The sequence below is a fragment of the Schistocerca nitens genome, chromosome 2, assembly GCF_023898315.1.
Source record: "Schistocerca nitens isolate TAMUIC-IGC-003100 chromosome 2, iqSchNite1.1, whole genome shotgun sequence".
In the NCBI taxonomy this organism is placed as follows: Eukaryota; Metazoa; Arthropoda; class Insecta; order Orthoptera; family Acrididae; genus Schistocerca; species Schistocerca nitens.
Window position 1 is genome coordinate 525507493 of NC_064615.1, and position 22525 is coordinate 525530017.

Consider the following 22525-nt stretch of genomic DNA (forward strand, 5'->3'; position numbering starts at 1 on the left):
AATAGGGCTTAAAATATAATTTGAGTTTACTTACTGTGGCGTGGCTTTCTCACCCAGAAGCGAATTATTCTGATGCGAAGGTGCTATGCCACTTTTCAAATTGTTTAATGGGGATACAGACATTATTGAAAGATAAAACTGTACTGACTGTTCAGTCTTACATTAACGTGTGTATGTTTGGAATACTGAGAGGAAGTCGAGATAAGTCAAACGGACAGTAAACAGCGTTGGAGGAGTGGGGCTGTACAGTGACATGCTTGTTGAAGGGACTTCGTGTAAGTGTATCTGTTGTTAAACAAAGCATTTTGGAAATCGTTTAATGCTGGATAATGGTGATTTTGTTAAAATAATGCAATATGGTTATTGATAATTTAAATAAAATATTTCGATGTATCATAGAACTGAGACGAGAGAATTGGTTTAATGCTAGGGGAACATGGATAAAATTACAATATATTAATCCAGAATGGTCTATGGTTATAGTAGCTTCTCATATGTGGGAGAGGGTACAGAAAAGGTCTTGACGGCATTAAATTATAATAATTCAACTGCACCCACTTCACACAGTGTAACGCCAAAATGTCTTATGTCATAAAATTTCTTAATATTCCCTAACACATTGCAGAATATGTCATGACATCATTAGATTACAGTAATTCTGCCATATCACACTCACACCCTGTAATGTCAAAGTGTTTTACATAATAAATTATGGTAACATATGAGTTATTTCAAGTAGGAGAACTCTGTCGATGTTCATCCTTTCACAACGATGCACAGAACACAAAGGCTGAAATTCACAAAATTGGAATAGTAATTAAAATAAAGAGCGGGGTGGGGCGATATAAGTCATCCTATTGACATAGAGGAAAGGAAGGGCTGGATAAACGACCAGAGGGTGTTCTTTTCTTAGATCGTTGACTGAACCAGAACCAGTATAGTGGTTCTGCCTTGCAGGCAGATATCCGGTTACATCCTGATATTGAATCTACCACACACAATTTCCCTCGAGATGTGGATGGACTATCACGTCAGTGACCTTATGATATGATCGTTATCCTAGAATCCACCCTGATATACTACTGACTGCTCGTAGCATGAGTTATCTTTTCCGCAGATTTTTTAACAAATCGCTGTGCAGTGTTCGACCGTTCCTGTCCATCAGTACACTATGTCTTCCTGGGTGATACAGCGTGGTTGTTCCTTTGCATTTCCACTTCACAGTCACATCAACAATCTACTTGGGCTGTTTGTTTTAGAAGGGGTGTACTAACCCTGATGGATATGTAACTCAGGCAACATCTAATGACCAGGTTCAAAGACACTGAACTCTCTTCACCGACCCATTTTCCCGTTACGGGTGCTCTACTGATGTTACTCCGTGCCTTCTTTTATACTGGTTGCGTCCACCTCCCTTGGTATCTAGTGGTCAGATCTCAAATTACACAGGGGCATCCGGTCAGTTTTACTTAGATATTTAACCGGTTTTAAAATAGATATATCTTCAAGAGTCTGGCAAACTCTATCACGAAAGCTGTGGTTTCTGGTGCAATGCTGCATGCAATTCAATTGCCGACAAACTATCATATCCAATCATATTACCTATGGGTTGTCAATGGAACGAGATCTAAAGTGTAAATGTTCACTACTTAAACTGTAGGTATGCCTACAAAGTGAACGACCTCTAACAATTTTAAATTAGTTCACATGGCTCTGAGCACTATGGGACTCAACATCTGAGGTCATCAGTCCCCCAGAACTTAAAACTACTTGAACCTAACTAACCTAAGGACATCACACACATCCATGCCCGAGGCAGGATTCGAGCCTGCGACCGTAGCGGTCACGCGGTTCCAGACTAGCGCCCAGAACCGCACGGCCACTCCGGCCTGCTTTAAATTAGTTCTAAATAGGATACTTTAAGCAGCAAGGCCATCCGTTTGATGATTTTTGTTTTCAATGCACTAGTTTAATAAAAGAGAGGCATGAACGATGATTGTAAACAACATTTAGAAAGACGTTGTCATGTCTGGAGTCATTCAGTGTGTTTACAGTCTGTTCAACACTCTGGAGTTCCTCTACATCCTGAAGATCCTGTCCCAGAAATCCACTCGATCCTTCATCAAATCCTTCTTAGAACTCAACCCGTCATTGGTGATGTCTAGGTAATATTCCTCGTCCTTCTTGAAAGGCAACCACGTCACTGACAACATAGGGTCCGCTGGATCTGGTGTTGGATTCCTGTTGAAAAAATGAAAACATTAAAACTTTGGCAGCTACTACTCGAAAGCGTGAAACGAATAAAGAGAACACTGTTTTAATTGTTGATCATTTATAGGATTGGCGTACATAGTATCCGAGCTCATTGTATTTGTACACTGCTTGTTCGAATATTGTGTAGTAAAATAACATGCACTTATGAACTCAATTCTTGAGCAAAATTCCCAATTATATTACTGTTACGACTGAAACTGTATTCAAGAAAAAAAGTAAGAAAAATTAAAAATTAAAAACAAGGAAGAATTTTTACTCTGCTCCTACTCCACGGGCGACAAAATAGTGGAAAGCCGAACATATCTTGAAAAATATTATCACTCCTTTCATAAATATGAACTAACATGTGGTTTTCAAGGCTTTTGCTTCAACGCAACCAGCCCTTTGAAATCTTTCAAATGCAAAAATCCATGTACAATGTAGGGCACAAGTATTTTGATTTCAATATCATGAAAAATATTCAGGGGAAACGTACTTTGCCACGCCGTCATCACTAGTACCTTTCGTTATCGAGTTTTGAATACAACTGTGGGTCGTATGAATGAAAGTAAATTGTTCCTTAATAGCATTCAAAAGTCCTTGATTGTAATATGATGATTATTTTGCTTGAAGTGAACTTTCGCAGAAAAAATTTGTGAGGTATATGCCAAGAGTTACCACACGACACAGTTTCACATCCTTTGCTTAATAAACAACGGGTGACGAGACAGGATTGATATATTATACTTCGAAACATTTCTGATAATACTCGTTCTTACGAAAAACAAACAGAAAAATCTCTACGCTATGCAAGTTCACAGATATCTAGGTAAACCACGAGAGAAGGTAGAGAGAATCATGTCAACGAAAATAAAACTTCTGTCTTCGTCTATTACAGTGCGTTAAATTTGTTTTAGTTTCATGCATTAGGCACAGATAGAAACTGCTTCTATTTGATTAAAGTATGAGTAAACACTAAAAACTAAACAGACCAATAACTGATTGATAACTGAGTCATGAAATTCGATGGAATTCGGAAAATTAGAAACGTCCTACATGTACCTTCCGTATTTTGAGCGATACCTACAAACGTTTAAATGCATTTAGTTTTTATGTCGTGAAGCGAAAGTGAGCTACGTTCATTAAATTGGCAAAAGATAAAATGACATCAAACAGTTATATGTGGGGTGAATTTTGTTTTTACTGTTTGATCCTGAACAATAGTTTGTTATACCTAGGTGAAGTGTCACAGGATGTTTCAAATGAAGTTGAACTTGTAATCCGTTTTCTGTCTGTAGAATACTTCCTGATACGTTCTTATAATATTAGGCAGACTCATGAATAACAGTGGTAATCACTTGGTTTTCTGCATGTTGAAATGTAGAAAGGATTAATTCGGTTATTGTTCTACTTTTGCTGTTGTTCGTATTCGTACGTTCTGTTATGTCTACAAGAAGCCATCTCTCGGAATTGCACTTCATGCACTGTTTCTGAATATTTTTCAAACGGTCTAATTTATGAACGTTTCCTTAAAATAGCTCTCACTAACTACGCTACAACATAAGCTGGTAGATTTATCACCATTGCTTCTCCATAACTCTTTTTTATGAACTGCATATAAATACGACCTTAAGCGACTCTTATCATCACGCGAATTTCGCGGAATAGAAATCTGCGGATACGCTGTTAGAAATCAGTCAGATAAAGAACAGTAATAAGGCTTCCATTCTCAATTACGAAGGAATGGAACAGCAGTAATACTAGAAATTCAGTTCCTTTGTTATAACCTTAATAAAGACAAAATATTTAACTAACAAGAGATGGAGAAGGACCTGTATGGAAGGTTAAATTAATGGTGTGACAACTCATTGTATCTGCCGATTGACCTTGAAATACCTTTCTAATAATGTCTGACACATATCAGAGATTTCTGTCACTGCAAATTTGGAAAGATATGGCTGAAAAACAAGAATAAAGCTTACCCAGTCTTGGCGAAGTTGGTCCAAAGCCGGGTCATACGCGCTATGGCTTTGCCTTCTTCGGTTTCTGGTCCCTTCGGAATGTCCTTCGTTTTATCTTCGGAAAACAAGTAAGGTAAATCATCACAGTGACTGACACCTGTAAAAATAAGCGAAAATCAAACAAAATATTACCTAATTTACATCAAATGTGATGCAACTGTGACTTTTCAGCCCATACACTTCCCTCTCTTTCGGCGGTTCATAGAGTATCGAGATGCTTACTTTAGTAAGATCTACCGCAAGATGAATCAGAGAATTCGTCTGTGATTATATGATATCTGATAAAAGTCTGCAATATTCGTGGTACCTTTCTAGTGGTAGATATTTCTGTGACATATTCCGTCGACTGTTAATTTGCTCGGTTGAGTTCTATCAAATCCTCCACGTGGCTTTATATTTGCTTCACTAATATTGTTTTAATATTAGGTCCTACTGTAAGATATTCCACGCTATTTAATGTATAATCCCTGTACTACCCTGTCTCCCGAAGAAGTGTCTGAGTCCCATCTACTATGTCCTTGCTTCACTTCAAACCACTCTAACTAGTCTAGAAGTTACGTTTGTAATATTTACACAGCGATAGGTTGAAAATTTCAAAACTTAGATATGTCTGACTAAAATGAACTTTAGACCTAAGATTGAGCACATCACATTTCAGAAGATGTTAAGGTTCTCACTCTGAGATTCTCTTATTCTACGAGGGACAGAAAGAAAATTAAGAAATGTTTCTATGAAAGCTTGCGCCATATGTTTAAATACTAGCTGCTGGAAGACCAACCTCGTACCAAAAAATTTTAATGGGTGCCATGACAGGCGAACAGGCAGATCCCAAAATCAGTATTACTCGTCAATCTTCGAAAAAAGGCTTGATGTTCCTCACCGCATGTGGCCACATGTGGCTGGTAATTGTGCTGAAACATGAGATATAGAGGAAAGTACCTTGGATTCTGACATCGCTCTCATGTAGGCGTAGTTTTTTATAAATAGGAGTCAATATGGCAACTTGTGTTCAGTCGTGCTTCAAACCATCATACATGGCATATGTCTGAGGTGATACTAAACAATATTTGATTCGTGATTGCTACCGTCAGAGCTCTGCACGATGACATTAATACACTACTGTTGTTGGAAGTCGGGTGCTCCACATATTTCATCAAATAAGTGTGTGACAGGCATGGGCATGCTCTTGTCACTTTTCGACATTTGTACTCTCGGTATGCCGTCATAGTTCAGACGTTTCTCGTTTGCGAAAGAAGGAAGCTGGAGTGAAGATTTGCCTGCAGCTCGCAGCAAACGATGTCGAACAGTGTAGAATAACAGATCCAGTATACTACTCTCCAGCACCTAGCCGACATCATATACGATACGATACGGTCTGCTACTACCATATGGCTGTCTGGTGGTCATCCCATTGTGTGTGATCAATTCATAATCATCACGTCGCTATGTAACACCAGTTTGTATTAATTGGTTCCACAGGTGCACACTATAGCTGCATGTCCAGTAAGTTTGAAATTTTATGGTACGAGAAACTCGTTTCCCCGAGACTGAGCTTTGTTCTCCGTTCTATTTCAATAGCTTACTTACAAACGAGCTATGACGTCGACGAAGCATACTGGCACTTCTTTCCAGATAATCAAGCGGCTCTAGAGCTCCCTGCAATGCTGAACAACGCTCTTAACGTCTTATTCAGGTACACTGCTCTGTATAATACAGGGTTATTCAAAAAGAGTACCACAACTTTAAAAATGTGTATTTAATGAAAGAAACATAATATAACCTTCTGTTATACATCATTACAAAGAGTATTTAAAAAGGGTTTTTTTTACTCAAAAACAAGCTCAGAGATGTTCAATATGGCCCCCTCCAGACACTCGAGCAATATCAACCCGATACTCCAACTCGTTCCACACTCTCTGTAGCATATCAGGCGTAACAGTTTGGATAGCTGCTGTTATTTCTCGTTTCAAATCATCAATGGTGGCTGGGAGAGGTGGCCGAAACACCATATCCTTAACATACCCCCATAAGAAAAAATCGCAGGGGGTAAGATCAGGGCTTCTTGGAGGCCAGTGATGAAGTGCTCTGTCACGGGCTGCCTGGCGGCCGATCCATCGCCTCGGGTAGTTGACGTTCAGGTAGTTACGGACAGATAAGTGCCAATGTGGTGGCGCTCCATCCTGCTGAAATATGAATTGTTGTGCTTCTTGTTCGAGCTGAGGGAACAGCCAATTCTCTAACATCTCCAGATACTGTAGTCCAGTTACAGTAGCACCTTCGAAGAAAAAGGGACCAAAAACTTTATTGGCTGAAATGGCACAGAAAACGTTCACCACCTATCAGGAGGTTTAACACCATACTTCGTTCGAAATGCACGCTGAACAACTGTCGTCGATTTTCTGCCGTACTCAATAACACAAAAAGCTTTCTATTGAGCGGTCGCCATCTTAGCATCAACTGACGCTGACGCCTAGTCAACAGCGCCTCAAGCGAACAAATGTACAACTAAATGAAACTTTATAGCTCCCTTAATTCGCCGACAGATAGTGCTTAGCTCTGCCTTTTGTCGTTGCAGAGTTTTAAATTCCTAAAGTTGTGGTATTCTTTTTGAATCACGCTGTATATGAGGTAGGATTCGCTCAAGCCAGTCTCAGTGGACGTTGCAGTTGTTACTAAGATTAGTGGCTCTGAGCACTAACGGGCTTAACATCTTAGGTCATCAGTCCCCTAGAACTTAGAACTACTTAAACCTGACCTAAGGACACACACACATCCATGCCCGAGGCAGGATTCGAACCTGCGACCGTAGCAGTCGCGCGGTTCCGGACTCAAATGCCTAGAACCACTCGGCCACCGCTAAGATTAGTGAAACACAGCACAATACCAAATGTTTTCTTTCTTTCAATGATACTGCTGCCATTTTTTGTGTTGTAATACGATCCAGATTTCGGCCTTAGGCCATTTTCAAGTACAAAAACTTTGTTTAAATGTCAAAAGTATCAGACTGGTATCAAATACAAGTCTTTGAACGCACATCTAGCCATAAAGGCCAGATCTGTCATAATTAAAAGTGAGAACATCTTTAAAACGCCTAAATATATTACAAAACTTCATTTCTGGACTCCATAGTACAGTCGTTATATGAAACTACTAGAACACTTAATAGGTATGCGCCACATTATTCTGTCCGAACAGTAGCTGACAAAACACGACCAGATACGATTCGTCGACAGGCACTTGTATATCAATCCATTCTGATGTCTTTTCGTGTATAAATAAGTTTTTGTGCTAGAAAAAGGCCTAAGGCCGTAAAATGGCTCATCTTATTACAGTCAAATGGCGTCAGCATCATACAAACAATTTACAATGATTGTTGTTCCTGCAAAAATAAAAATTGTCAATACCAACTGTGTAAATAAATATAACTGAAAAATTTTCATACGGGTCTCAGATAATTAAGTAATTGTTTCTCCTAGCTGCCGCTATGTAGTACTCACTGTCTGGTAAACTACGTGTGAAATACGAACGAGATGATTAAACATACGGAAAATATATTTATTGTGCACCATCTTTGCATATAAGAGCAGGAAGAAACCGCGGCCTATCGTGGATACGAATCCTCGGTACACCTTGTAATCACATATAGCTTCTTCATAGTGATTTGGAATGTTTTCCGTGTGTGCGACGAATATCCATACCATTCATTACGCAATCTGTACTGCCATTGAACTCTCCTTCCTTGGTTGCACACGTACTGTGGTACATTTCATGTTCACTCAGGCTACAAGCGCTGTAAATTAGCCTATAAGCCGAATTGTGCTCGTCTCCTCTCATTAAATGCGTCAAACCTTGGAATGTTTGAACTAAATGTAAATGTCGTGTGACTAGGGCCTTCCGTCGGTTAGACCGTTCGCCGGGTGCAAGTCTTTCGATTTGACGCCACTTCGGCGACTTGAGCATCGATAGGGATGAAATGATGATGATGACAACACAGCACCCATACCCTGAGCCGAGCGAATCTCCATCCAGCCGGGAATCGAACCCGGGCCCTTAGGATTGACATTCTGTCGCATTGACTACTCAGCTACAGGGGGCAGACAATGTCTGAGCTGTATAACAACTACAGGTCGTCTGACCAAGACAATAGCTGCCACCAAGGGACAGTTGCCCTGAAGCACGTAGTCTACGTGCAATATGGTATCAGGTGCAGCAGCGTCATTTGTCGATCATGCCTTGTCGTCAGCCAGTTTCGGTCGATCTGGCGCAGGTGAGCCTTGAACACGGTCAGTGGCTAGAAGCCCGCGTCTCTGTCTCGATGGTACACTTTGTAACACATGCAGCGACTGTCCAGCATTCAGTCCAGCTGCAAATATTCGATTATTCTCCCCTTCAGAAGTTAACCTGCACTTCAGAACAGCGTAAAAATTACATCATCGTTGGACATCACAATTGTACACATCCAACAAACACCATTTTCACAAATAATGAGAGAAATATCACGAATAAGCACTTTCGCAAGTAATGCGTCAACGATCACGAATAAGGTTAAGTGCCGTTCTGATAAAGGTCTTCAATATTCGTGACATCTTTCGAGAGCTAGATATTTCCGTGAATCTATAAATATTACTCAGTTACAATTGTGAGATTTTTAATTCCACATCATTACACACTACTTCATGACAAATGGAATTCTTTGTGTATCTTGTATTCCTTGTCCATCCTCTTCATTAAGCTGTACCTGCTGACAGCTGCGTAGTTGAACTCAGTAAGTCTTTGGGATTTTCGTTACTTGGTGAGCTATTTAGTCACAAAATTTGAAAGTTGTGTGTTAAACAACACTTTCATTTCACTCGAAGGATTTTTCTTGGGTATGTGACATAATCTTTGCATACATTTCGCAAATAGTTCCTGTAATCGGTATCGATAGGTCGCTATTGCAGTTTGAGTGTTTTCAACTTCGACAAAGTTCCGCTCGACTACAGGCGTCAGGCGGTTGACTTAGGTCACGCGACCGACTCAGTTTAATTTCGGAATTGTGTAAGTTGATCGAAGGTGATCTTTGCAATTGGATATTTGGTGGGACCGTAACAGGTATTAATTTGCATCATGTAAGACATTTCAGTACGGAGAGTTTGGTATTTGCACACATAAATTCCCATCTTTTCCCATGTTGAATTAGTGACGATTTGCGAGCGTGGTCTAATAATTAGTAACGCGGTATTACACAGGCTCACAGACCGATAACATTTCGCAAATTGGGGAAGATGATTAGAGGACTGTGTTGTAGTCATTTAATCCAGTGTTTTATGCTCTCAGTTTCGTTATTCTCTCCTTTATTTATGGTTATTCAATGCAATACTGACAATGGCTTTGCCGCAGTGGTAACACCGGTCCGCGGTCAGATCACTGTAGTTAAGCGCTGTCGGGCTTGGCTACCATTTGGATGGGTGACCGTCAAGTCAGTCGACCGCTGTTGACAAGCGTGCTGCACGCAGCCCTTGTGGGGGAAATTAAGGAGCTACTTAATTGAGAAGTAGCGGCTCCGATCACGGAAACTGACAAAAGCTGGGAGGACGGGATGCTGGCCACATGCCCTTCCATATCCGCGTCCAGTGACGCCTATAGTCTGAGGACGACACGGCGACCGGTCAGCACCGTTAGGGTCTTCCGAGACCTGTTGGTTTTTAGTTTTCAGTGGGTGCAGAGGACACTTGCATTTCTGTGACTGACTGAAAATCGATTCATGTTCACGGGTATTGTAAGCCCCAAGTGTTGTTCATGTAACATTTGATTATTTTGAACTAAATACAGAGTATCAGTTTAGCTTTGTGGTTACTCATTTATGGTCTCCTTATACTTGTTGCCAATATCCACCATTGTCAATTCAGTGACCATCAAAGCCACAGATAAAATTAATTAATTTTGTCATATACAGATTCTCCCATGAATTAGTAATAAATATTGCGCTCTGTGTACTTAATAAAAGTTCTTTGATGACACCAGGACGGAAATTTGCAGTAGCAAATTTTTATAGCATGTACATTGATGTTTTCATGCAATATTTGTGAGCCAGCCGGTTCAAGGCGCTACAGTTTGGAACCGCGCGACAGCTACGGTCGCAGGTTCGAATCCTGCCTCGGGCATGGATGTGTGTGATGTCCTTAGGTTAGTTAGGTTTAAGTAGTTCTAAGTTCTAGGGGACTGATGCCCTCAGAAGTTAAGTCCCATAGTGCTCAGAGCCATTAGAACCATTTTTGCAATATTTGTGCAGAGTATGGTAATTAGGTTTTTAGTTTTAGCAACAGTACGTGCAGATTTTATTGTTCTGCTACGTCGTTATTCATGGTTTTATTGACGTGTTTTCTGTGCTAGATCAGTTTCAGATTAATATGATTACATTCAAGGGAAATCGTCCTAAGGTAAGCACATTTCCGCACAACAATTCTTAAACCCTTTTTAAGCGTGATTACACATCGTTAGACGTTTACTTACACAAGATCTCACTTAAGTCGATTTTCTGTCAGTGCTGTTGTGACTAATTCTTTTACTTACGTTCACAAATTGATTACAGGGTTATAAACATCAGCGTAACAGGGCATAGCTTCGTACGTCAGGGCTTAGTCTAACAACTCAAGGTAGCAGATCAGTTATAAACTCAGTACGCAACTGACACACTATTATTTCTGTATTTGTTAGCCATTTCGTTTCTCCTATGTATATTTGACACACATCACGTGTGAACAGCCAGAAAAAGACATTTCGTAAATGTCATTCACTATTAATTTCACTATCAAATGTAGAGCATATTTTAGAAAAATCAGTTGTTGAGAAAGTTATCTATTTCGAGGCTGTTTGAACGTAATCGCTTAAATTCGACGATAAATGTATTGAAATTATTCGCTTAAACTGTAACAATAGAAATAAGTACTTGAGATATATATTTTACCAACATTCCGAAGTGTTTTTGAAATTCCTATTAAAAGGACTGAATGATTGTTTGTTAAAGATACTAAGAACATAATAACGGACATTTATAATAGTTACAATGACTGTAATATTCAGCGCTTACTTAGAAATGTTGTAAGTGCTTGATTAAGCTAATGAGGTGACGTACAAATATCTTAAACCTTTTAGTAAGCTAATAAGGAATGTGGTGATTCAAATAGGTTTTCAAACCGTTTTGTGTGGGTCACCTTGGCACCGAATGGCGCGGAAATAAACAAGATGACAGTCAGAGGCAGGGTAGCCTTGTGTGCAGACGTAACCGTGTCATGTACGGCGATGTTATTATTTTTGTGACTGCTAAAACTGTGTAAATTCGACCGAAAATTCGGGTGGCAGCGGCATTTACGTTGCAAAGTTTCCTCTGGAAATTTTGTATTTAGGAAAGCAAGATTATCCAATATTAATCTACCGTGGAATTTTGAACCAACACTACATCAAGAACAATGGCTCCCGCAAGCAATGTAGTCGTACTAAATTAATTCCATTTAGAAGGACATGTGAAGAGCCTAGCCAGCTATCATTGTGCAAACGTCAGCTACGGCACCACAACAGCTACTACACACAAGGCGAGAACTTTTACTAATTATAAGTGGGTAGATCTGTAGTGAGCATTACAGTCCATACTTCATTCGCCACTGTGGAATAGGTGAAGTTACTTAAAATTATTACTTAAATTCATTCTCCGAAAATCATATATCTTTTCTTTTTTTGTTTTACTCTTTTTTATAATTTTCTGTAAAGATCATATTACTTTCCAAATAGCACGATAATTAAATATAATCGTAACTTCAAGTAATATTAACATTCCTGCAAAGGCAGCTGTAAATGTATTTTTATATTACTGAAATTAATTGTCGCATTGACATTGCTTTTGAGATTTCTTTTACAATTTTGCAGCTAACTTGATTGAAAGTAGAAGTTTCAAAATAGTTAACAAGATAACTGTATTTCAATAATAGTAAAATAGATTCTGACGTATTAAACTGCTCCTTCGCAACTGGCGACCGAAAAATCTTCATATAATTAGTATCTTTCAGCGGTGGACTGTTGTACAGCAAGATTATACAGTCTTCAAACCATTCATTGCTGTGGTGAGGATAAATTTGCCACGTAGACAGTGAAGCAATAATTCAGTGAAATGCGCTTTGTAGTGTGACGAAATTACGAAATTACTCATCGAGCCTCTTTATCGACTTCGCGCATTGCAAAGAGCTCCATAAAAAAAGTCAACTACCTAAAGATTAACCATGTATTTCGTTACGTTGACATGGTCAACCAGATTATTAACCATTACTAGACTCAGTAGAATGGTCACAATTTTAAAGCTAAATACTAAATACAAACGCTGAACTAAGCGAAAAACGACGTCAGTTTTTCTGGCCAGTGTTCGGTTGCAGTGTTAGGCAATTTTCTGTTGGTTCAGTTTGTGGGCGGACGAATCGCACGCTGCTCTGCTGTCTAAAAGGATGATATAGAGGCCTGTTTATATGTAACGTCTGGGACTCCATACAGTGTCTCTCCAGTCCTAAACATCGTATTCCGTACCGAATTTAATACGTCTGAAAGCAAACATGAAAGAATTATTAGAATAGACTGGAAATCGGTAGATTGAACGTACACATCAAGACAAACACTTGCTTACTGCTTCAGAAAAACTGGATAATTTATTGATGAGAAAGAGAACAAGACATTCCATCAGGTGGACATCCGCAATTGAGGAATATATTTATAGAACAAAAGTCAGCCTCAGCTTTCTTAATTTTTTTCCATGGCCGGTTTCGAAGCTTAAACCTTCAAGTGCTGTCCAAGGGAGCGCTATTTTTGCTAGGCCTACGCATGATGGCATCTAAAGACGTATCTTTAGGCTTCGAAACCGGTCATGGAGTATATTAAGAAAACTGCTAGCAAACGAAGCGGATTTTTACTCTATAAAAATGAACAGAAAGAACCACACAAAATGAGCAAGTCAGTAACGAGATGATCCACCTCTGTTATTCGGCTTAGCATTGATTGACAGAGTTGTCGGATGCCCTGCTAAGGGACATCGTGCGAAATTCTGCCCAGTTGGCGCACTAGATCGTCGAAATACCGAGCTGGTCGTAGGGCTCTGCCCATAAGTATTCAAACGTTATCAGCTGGTGAGACATCCTGCAACTTTGCTGCCCAAGGTAGGTTCGAGCAAGCACGAAGAAAAGTAGTAGAAACTTTCAAAGTGTGTGGGTGGGTATTGGTTCAAATGGCTCTGAGCACTATGGGACTTAACTGCTGCGGTCATCAGTCCCCTGGAACTGAGAACTACTTAAACCTAACTAACCTAAGGACACCACACGCATCCATGCCAGAGGCAGGATTGGAACCTGCGACCGTAGCGGTCGCGCGGTTCCAGATTGTAGCGCCTAGAACCGCTCGGCCACTCCGGCCGGCGTGTGGGTATTATCTTGCTGAAATGGAAGCCTAGGATGGCTTGCTATGAAGGGCAACCAAATGAGGCGTACAATATAGTCAACGTATCGCTGTGCTGTAAGGGTACCGCGGAGGACAACCAAAGCGTCTTGGGGCGAAATGAAATGGCGTTCCCGACACTCACCTCTGTTTGCCGGACCGTACGGCGGGTGACACCCTGTTTGGTACCCCACTACTGTTCGGGGTGGCCCCAGGCACGTTTTCGCTGGCCATTAGGGACTGGAATCGCATTGAATGGAGTAGAATTATCTTCAGTGATGAGTCCCGCTTCGGACTAAGCCCCGATAACCAGCGAAGCCGTATCTGGAGAGGCCCCGGACGGTGGTGGGAACCAAACGAACTGTAACTATCCATACGCCCGACAACCAGAGGTGTCATTTCGTATCATGGCAAGATCCCTTCGGTTGTCATCCGCCGCACCCTTACACCACAACGGTACGTCGACAATATTCTACGCCCGTTTTGTTGATCTTCGTGGCAAGTCATTCTGGGCTTACATTTCTGAAAAATAATGTCCGCTCTCACAGAGCAAGAGTTTCTACCGCTTGTCTTCGTGCTTGCCAAATCGTACCTTGGGCATCAAGGTCACCGTATGTGTCCCCAGTCGAGAACTTTTGGAGCATTGTGGGCAGGGTACTGAAACCAGCTCGGTATTTTGACAATATAATGCCTCAATTGGGCCGAATTTAGCATGATATCCCCTAGCAGAACATCTGACAATTCTATCAATCAATGCCAAGCCGATAATCGCTTGCACTAGGGCCAAAGGAGGCGAGAAGGACAAATGCATTATTGACTTTCTGAAACTGTGAAGCTCTTGAATAAATCTTAAAATTCTTTTGAAACTTTAGTCATTTGTTTCTCTGTGCACGTACGTCACAGCTCTCGATTTGCGTTCTATTTGGATAATTGCTTCGTGGTGCATTTTTTTTTGTCTTGGTGTGTATTTACAGAAAAATGAAAGAAAACTAGTATAAGATGACTTCGGGAACGATTTATTTGGGTTCCTGACAAATGTAAGGAAAGGTGGAACAATACTGAACGTAAGTCGTAATTTAGAGGATAGGTCAAAAGGAGGCAAACAAGGGTTTATAGCATTAGTTTTTCTGTTGTCTGTTCTCTGCCCTCAGTCCCAGTTTCGAAGCCCGCCACCGCTTGAATTGTGAACAAAAATCATCAGCAATGGCGGCTAAACGATTCCGGCAAAAGGAGTCACACTCATTCAGTCAACAGTCAGGCAGAGGTTCAGGACAGTCTCTTGCCCTTGGGATCGGAAACTATCCTTAAATAAGGAAAAATCAACAATGATCAACGGATTGACGATGCAGAAGACAATGGAAACCACTGCATTGAAGGCACACAATGTGTATCCACAGATTGTGTGGTCTGTAACTGAAAAAGTGTCATGATGATCTCTCCGTTGGCAAAATATTCCGGAATATTCCCCCATTCGGATTTCCGGGAGGAGACTGCCAAGGAGGAAGTGAACAAGGCTGAATAACCAACGAAAGGAAAATGTTCTACGAGACGGTGCGCAGAATGTCGGAAGATTGAACATGGTAGGTAAACCAGAATATCTGGAAATGAAAATTCTAAGACGCAATCATGATATAGTGGGCCTCCGTGAAGTGAAATGAAGAGAAGGACTTCAAGTCAGATGAGTAAAGGGTAAAATCAACAGCAGCAGATATGGCAGAACGATTCATAACGAATAGGAACGCAGAACAGGGTGAGTTCCTGCGAGCATTTCAGTTAATCGACAGCAAACCAACACCGACAACGAGAGCTGAGTTATACATACCGATGTCGCAGACGGAAGATGAAGAGGTAGAGAAAGTACTGCAATACCGTTGTAGGGGTAGTAGCGGAAGAAAGGGGTACGGCAGAATAGGGGTTGGTACTAGGAATGAGAGAGGAGATAATCTGAGTTCTGCAATAACATACAATGCAATACCGTTGTAGGGGCAGAAGCGGAAGAAAGGGGTACGGCAGAATATGTGGTTGGTACTAGGAATGAGAGAGGAAAAAGTCTAATTGAGTTCTGCAATAACATTTAGCTAGTCGTAGCGAATACTCCGTTCAAGCATCACAAGGACAGGAAGTATACTCGGGGCCAGGAGATACAGGGGATTTCAGTTGGATTACATCTTGGACATGCAGAGACTCCGAATTCAGGTACTGGATTTTAAGACGTACCCTAGAGCTTATACAGATTCACATCACAATTTAGTAGTGATAAAGAGTAGGCTTAATTTAAGAGACCATTTAGGAAGCGTAAATGCGCAGAGAAGTGGGATACTGAAATACTAAGTAAAGTAGAGATCCGCATGAAGCTCTCTGAGGCTATATATACGGATACAAGGAATATTTCAGTAGGCAGTTCAGCTGAAGAGGGATGGACATCTCTAAAAAGGGCAATCACTGAAGTAAGAAAGAAAAACATAAGTACAAAGTAGCATTTGAGATGTGGTTCTAAAGAAGAATGTTGAAAATTAGGTGGGTCGATAAGGTAAGTAATGAGGAGGTTCTCCGTAAAATCGACGAGGAAATGAATATATAGAAAACACTGACAAGAAGAAGGGACAGGATGGTATGGAATCGCTTAAGACATCAGGAAATACCTGCAGTGGTATTAAAGATAGCTGTAGATGATTAAAATTGTAGGGCGAAACAGAAATTAGAATGCATTCAGCGAATAACTGAGGACGTGGAGCCGGCCGGTGTGGCCGAGCGGTTCTAGGCTTTTCAGTCTGGAATCGCGCGACCGCTACGATCGCATGTTCGAATCTTGCCTCGGGCTTGGATGTGTGTGATGCCCTTAGGTTAGTTAGTTTTAAGTAGTTCTACATTTTAGGGGACTGAATACCTCAGATGTTAAGTCCCACAGTGCTCAGAGCCATTTAAACCATTTGAGGACGTGGATTGCAAGTGCTACTCTGAAATGGGGTCTTGAGCTATAACAACATCGACATCCATTGTACAGAAGGAGGATATCGTGTAATGATGTCAATATAGATCCTAAGATAGCAACAGAGAATTGCCGAAACCGGTCATCTGTATGAATAGATGATTTTAGCGATTTCGGCAGTTGAAAATTTATTCGGTGTTCACAATACTACAGATAGTCCCTGCCTTGAAGAAGTCAGAAATTTATGACTATAAGATAAACACCAAGAAAATTAAAACAATGATAATGCAATTTAGTCGAATTAAATCTTGTTACAATGAATGAATTAGACTAGGAAATGAGACTCTAAAAATAGTACATGAGTTTTGCTTATTGGGCATCAAAATAACTGATGACAGGCAAAGTAGAGGAAAAAAAGAAATGAAGACTGACTGTATCAAGAAATGTGTTTGTGAATAAAAAAGACTTGCAACTCTTAATACAAATTTAAGCCATAGGAAATCTTTTCTGAGTGTATTTGTCTGAAGCATAGTCTTTTACGGAAATACACTCCTGGAAATTGAAATAAGAACACCGTGAATTCATTGTCCCAGGAAGGGGAAACTTTATTGACACATTCCTGGGGTCAGATACATCACATGATCACACTGACAGAACCACAGGCACATAGACACAGGCAACAGAGCATGCACAATGTCGGCACTAGTACAGTGTATATCCACCTTTCGCAGCAATGCAGGCTGCTATTCTCCCATGGAGACGATCGTAGAGATGCTGGATGTAGTCCTGTGGAACGGCTTGCCATGCCATTTCCACCTGGCGCCTCAGTTGGACCAGCGTTCGTGCTGGACGTGCAGACCGCGTGAGACGACGCTTCATCCAGTCCCAAACATGCTCAATGGGGGACAGATCCGGAGATCTTGCTGGCCAGGGTAGTTGACTTACACCTTCTAGAGCACGTTGGGTGGCACGGGATACATGCGGACGTGCATTGTCCTGTTGGAACAGCAAGTTCCCTTGCCGGTCTAGGAATGGTAGAACGATGGGTTCGATGACGGTTTGGATGTACCGTGCACTATTCAGTGTCCCCTCGACGATCACCAGTGGTGTACGGTCAGTGTAGGAGATCGCTCCCCACACCATGATGCCGGGTGTTGGCCCTGTGTGCCTCGGTCGTATGGAGCCCTGATTGTGGCGCTCACCTGCACGGCGCCAAACACGCATACGACCATCATTGGCACCAAGGCAGAAGCGACTCTCATCGCTGAAGATGACACGTCTCCATTCGTCCCTCCATTCACGCCTGTCGCGACACCACTGGAGGCGGGCTGCACGATGTTGGGGCGTGAGCGGAAGACGGCCTAACGGTGTGCGGGACCGTAGCCCAGCTTCTGGAGACGGTTGCGAATGGTCCTCGCCGATACCCCAGGAGCAACAGTGTCCCTAATTTGCTGGGAAGTGGCGGTGCGGTCCCCTACGGCACTGCGTAGGATCCTACGGTCTTGGCGTGCATCCGTGCGTCGCTGCGGTCCGGTCCCAGGTCGACGGGCACGTGCACCTTCCGCCGACCACTGGCGACAACATCGATGTACTGTGGAGACCTCACGCCCCACGTGTTGAGCAATTCGGCGGTACGTCCACCCGGCCTCCCGCATGCCCACTATACGCCCTCGCTCAAAGTCCGTCAACTGCACATACGGTTCACGTCCACGCTGTCGCGGCATGCTACCAGTGTTAAAGACTGCGATGGAGCTCCGTATGCCACAGCAAACTGGCTGACACTGACGGCGGCGGTGCACAAATGTTGCGCAGCTAGCGCCATTCGACGGCCAACACCGCGGTTCCTGGTGTGTCCGCTGTGCCGTGCGTGTGATCATTGCTTGTACAGCCCTCTCCCAGTGTCCGGAGCAAGTATGGTGGGTCTGACACACCGGTGTCAATGTGTTCTTTTTTCCATTTCCAGGAGTGTAAAATGTGGACAACAAGCACTTCAGACAAGAAGACAGTAGAAGCTCTTGAAATGTGATGCTATACAAGAGTGTTCAAATTAAATGGGTAAATAGAGAAAATACGAGGGTGTATTGATTTGAAATGTGGAAGCATTTGTGGCACAACTTGACCAAAAGCAGGAAGCTGTTGATATGACGTGTGCTGAAGCATGATGGGATGGTCAGTTTAGTTATGGAGGGACGGGTGGGAGGTAAAAATTGCTGAGGAATGATGGGATCGTCAGTTTAGTTATGGAGGGACGTGTGGGAGGTATCAATTGTAGAGAATGTCCTAGGTTCACTAGAGAAAGCAGGGACAAGTGAATGTAGATTGGAGCATTTATCCGAAGATGACAGGTTTGCACGGGATAGACTTGTGTGGAGATTTGTATTAAACTGGCTGCGGACTTAATACCACAACAGCAACTGTAAATCTGGAGTAAACTGATCGTTTGCTATGAAATTTATATTACTAAAATTGGATTTTTGCAACAGTTTCTCCAGTCTCTTAAGCTTACGTTCTGCCTACCTCTTTCTTAACGTTTAATCTGGCATATAATTTCATCACAACTACAAGACGCCATTTTCTGATGGAGAAGAAAAACTATATATACTTGGGAAGGTGTTACATATTAGAAATTCAAAATAAACTTTCACGATATCACTATTAGTGAAATGTTAAGTGGTTCTTTCCTTGTCTTTGTTTTATGTAAGGCCTTTCCAAAAGAGGACCATGTAGTGATAGTGGGTGGGGCGGGAAACCGTTTGGACAGGGATGGGGCATATGACATAGGTGGTCACTTGGACAAGATAGCTTCCCTGACTCATGGCACCGACGTAAACTTTGTTGAGCTGTTCCGGCGTCTTGGTCGACCACACCTTGATGTAGCTGTGGGGCGAATCAATGTGGGATTAGGGATGGCTCTGAGGACAGCAACTTTGCTCATGTTTCTCTGGTGCCTGTCGGGACTATCAACACATGGGGTTTCACTAGGCATGGCCTTCACCTAAACGGGACAGGGAAGGGAAGATTGGTACAGCTGATTCATGAAAGTACAGGGGGTGAATCTCGGGTCACACATGTCAAATACCTGTTGTCATAGGTGAGAAAAGTAAGTCTTTTGTAGGATAAATCCCGACAACAGGTTCCCCCACCTAGAGAGTATCTCTAGCAGTTTAAAAAATACTGAAACAATCACTCACAAGCCAGATTTTAACACTTCAAATACCACACATACCAGATGTCACAAAAAAAAAAAAAACCATTGGAAAGAGTAACATGGGGAATTTCACAGACTTAACAATCCTCATGCAATATGCAATCATTAAAAAATAAAATACAACTGTTAGAAGTTGAGCTCCAATGTTTGGACTGCGCTGTAGTTTGTGTTACTGAGCACTGGTGTAGAGACACAGAAATCCACCATGTAATGTTATTACTGCATGAAAGGGCAAACTCTTACTACAGAACTACTCCAAGGGGTGGAGGATCACGCATTTATATCAGAAAAGAAACACAGTTCAAATCAAGACATGGTCTCAGTACAGTAAGTGAAGACAAACACTTTGAAATATCAGCTATTGAGTTAACAGGGCTTGATGTCAGAAAGCAATTAATCATTTTCTGTGTGTATAGATCTCCCAGTGGTAGTGAGGACACTTTTTTCAATAAATTAACAGAACTTCTAGATAAAGTCTCAAGTACAAAGGTCAACATAATTCCGTGTGGGTACAATAACATCAACACTAATACCACAAGTAAATCCAGCAGCACCTTCATAAAATTCCTCCAGAGTTTTGGCATGTCCCTATTGGTCAATAGTGCGACAAGGGTTACTACAATGACTGCCTCAGTAATTGAGCATGTGGCCACAAATATGGACAGGGCAAAAGGTGATGTAGCAGTAAAATATCTCAGACTATCAGACCATCTCTGTCAAATAACAACAGTAAACATTCCCTAAGCTACAAGCCTCCAAACGACTTTGATCATAAATCAAAATAAAAGATTTTTCAAAAGAACTAGAAACACAAAGCTGGGTAAAGTATATAAGGAAACCAATGTGAATATGAAATTCTCTAAATTCTCCACATTGTCTAAACTGAACTTTGAAAACCATTTCCGAAAGTATGTATCTGTGTATCAACATCTCACAAAAACAGCAGATATTAAGAAGTCCTCCCAAACACTTGAACATCTGAGTTCCATGAAAATGATTCACAATGATCCAGAATTCTTAAATTTCTATCATTGATACAAAAATATCTATAGGAAGGTGCTGATTGATGCAAAAAAGTCATTTAATGACAAAATAATATATAATGCAGAGAATGAAAGCAAAGCAGTCTGGGATGTTATAAAAGGAAACGGGGAGAAGCAAACAATCACAGTATAACATACTGGTAAGGGAGGGGGATAAGGTGATAAATGATCCGCAAAATTTAGCAAATTATTTAAACGATAATTATTCAAGTGTCGCAGAGAAGGTACAGCAAAAATTCCCCAAAACAAATAAAACACCTGTAAATAATGTTGCACTAAATACAATGCTGTTACTTCCAACCACTGAGACTGAAGCCAATAAAACTATTCAAAAACTAAAAAATAAAGTCAGTAGGCTTAGATGAAGTACCAATGTGTGTACTGAAACAATGCATAGGGATTATACAAGGGCCCTTAACAAATATAATAAATGAATCCTTCACATCAGGGACATTTCCAGAGCAGTTAAGACAGGCAAGAGTTGTACCTTTGCTTAAGAAAGGTAATGCAGAAAACATAGAAAATTACTGGCCCTTTTCCCTGCTGTCAGGATCCTCAAAAATTATAGAAGCTATTATGAAAGACAGATTAATGAATTACCTGAATAAATACAATCCTTGAAGCGAATTACAGTCTGGTTTCTGAAGGGGCAAAAATACTGAGTCAGCCATAGTACAATTCACAAACGTTGTACTTAATACTCTTGATAAAGATGAGTGTGCCACAGGCATATTTTTGGATTTTTCTAAGGCGTTTTATACAGTCGACCATAAGATTCTATTAAATAAATTAGAAGAATTAGGAATAGGAGTGGTAGCTAATGATTGGTTTCGATCACACCTAGCACATAGAGTACAAAGAGTAGAGGTACCACATACTTCAAATAGATCTAAACATTTAGTGAAACACTTATCAGAACCAAAAGACATTAATATAGAGGTTCTGCAAGGTACCATATTAGGACCAATACTATTCATGATATACATCAATGACTTTCCTAGTAGTGTTACTCAGGGTGAAAAAATTCTGTTTACTGATGACAGCAGTATTACAGTCATTGAGAAAACAAGAGAACTCCTTGCCAAGAAAGCAAACGGAACTGTCAAGGAAGTTTATGATTGGTCAGTAAGCAAAAACGTGACATTGAACATAAAAAACCTAAAGCAATGAATTTCAGTTTAAAGAGGATAATAACATTGTTAAATTAAATGTAGATGGTACCTCTATAGACCGTGTAACAAATGCAAAATTTCTAGGAATGAATATTGATTCTCAGTTGAAGTTGTGTGAACACACAATGGTACTTTCAAACTGAATGTCATCAGCATGTTATGCCCTTAGAATTCTATCATCAACGTGTAACATGCAGTGTCTTTTAGTTACATATTATTCATAAGTACACTCACTTCTTAGCTATGGCATTCCTTTTTGGGGAACAAACGCACAAAATGGAAACACAATTTTCAAACTCCACAAAAGAGCCATAAGAATAACAACCAAAATACTAGTCGAGCTCATTGTAAAGATCTGTTTATAACACAGGGTATTTTAACCGCTCCATGTGAATACATTTACCGGTCAGTTATACACATCAAAAGTAACATTGGTAATTACTGCACAAACA

The 22525-nt window shown here is 41.0% G+C and overlaps 1 protein-coding gene across 4 annotated transcripts in view; it reads right to left on the reverse strand.

Moving 5' to 3' along the window:
• Nucleotides 1-1963: 1963 nt before the first annotated feature.
• The window catches only part of LOC126234477 (juvenile hormone esterase-like), a 99543-nt gene continuing 78981 nt past the window's right edge, over nucleotides 1964-22525 (reverse strand). For all 4 annotated transcript variants that reach the window (XM_049943168.1, XM_049943167.1, XM_049943169.1 and 1 more), the window contains 2 exons: nucleotides 4236-4371; nucleotides 1964-2241 (listed from right to left, as the gene is read on the reverse strand). In XM_049943168.1, coding sequence (XP_049799125.1) covers nucleotides 2079-2241; nucleotides 4236-4371 — 299 coding nt within the window. In that variant the 3' untranslated portion in view covers nucleotides 1964-2078. The remainder of the gene's footprint in view (nucleotides 2242-4235; nucleotides 4372-22525) is intronic.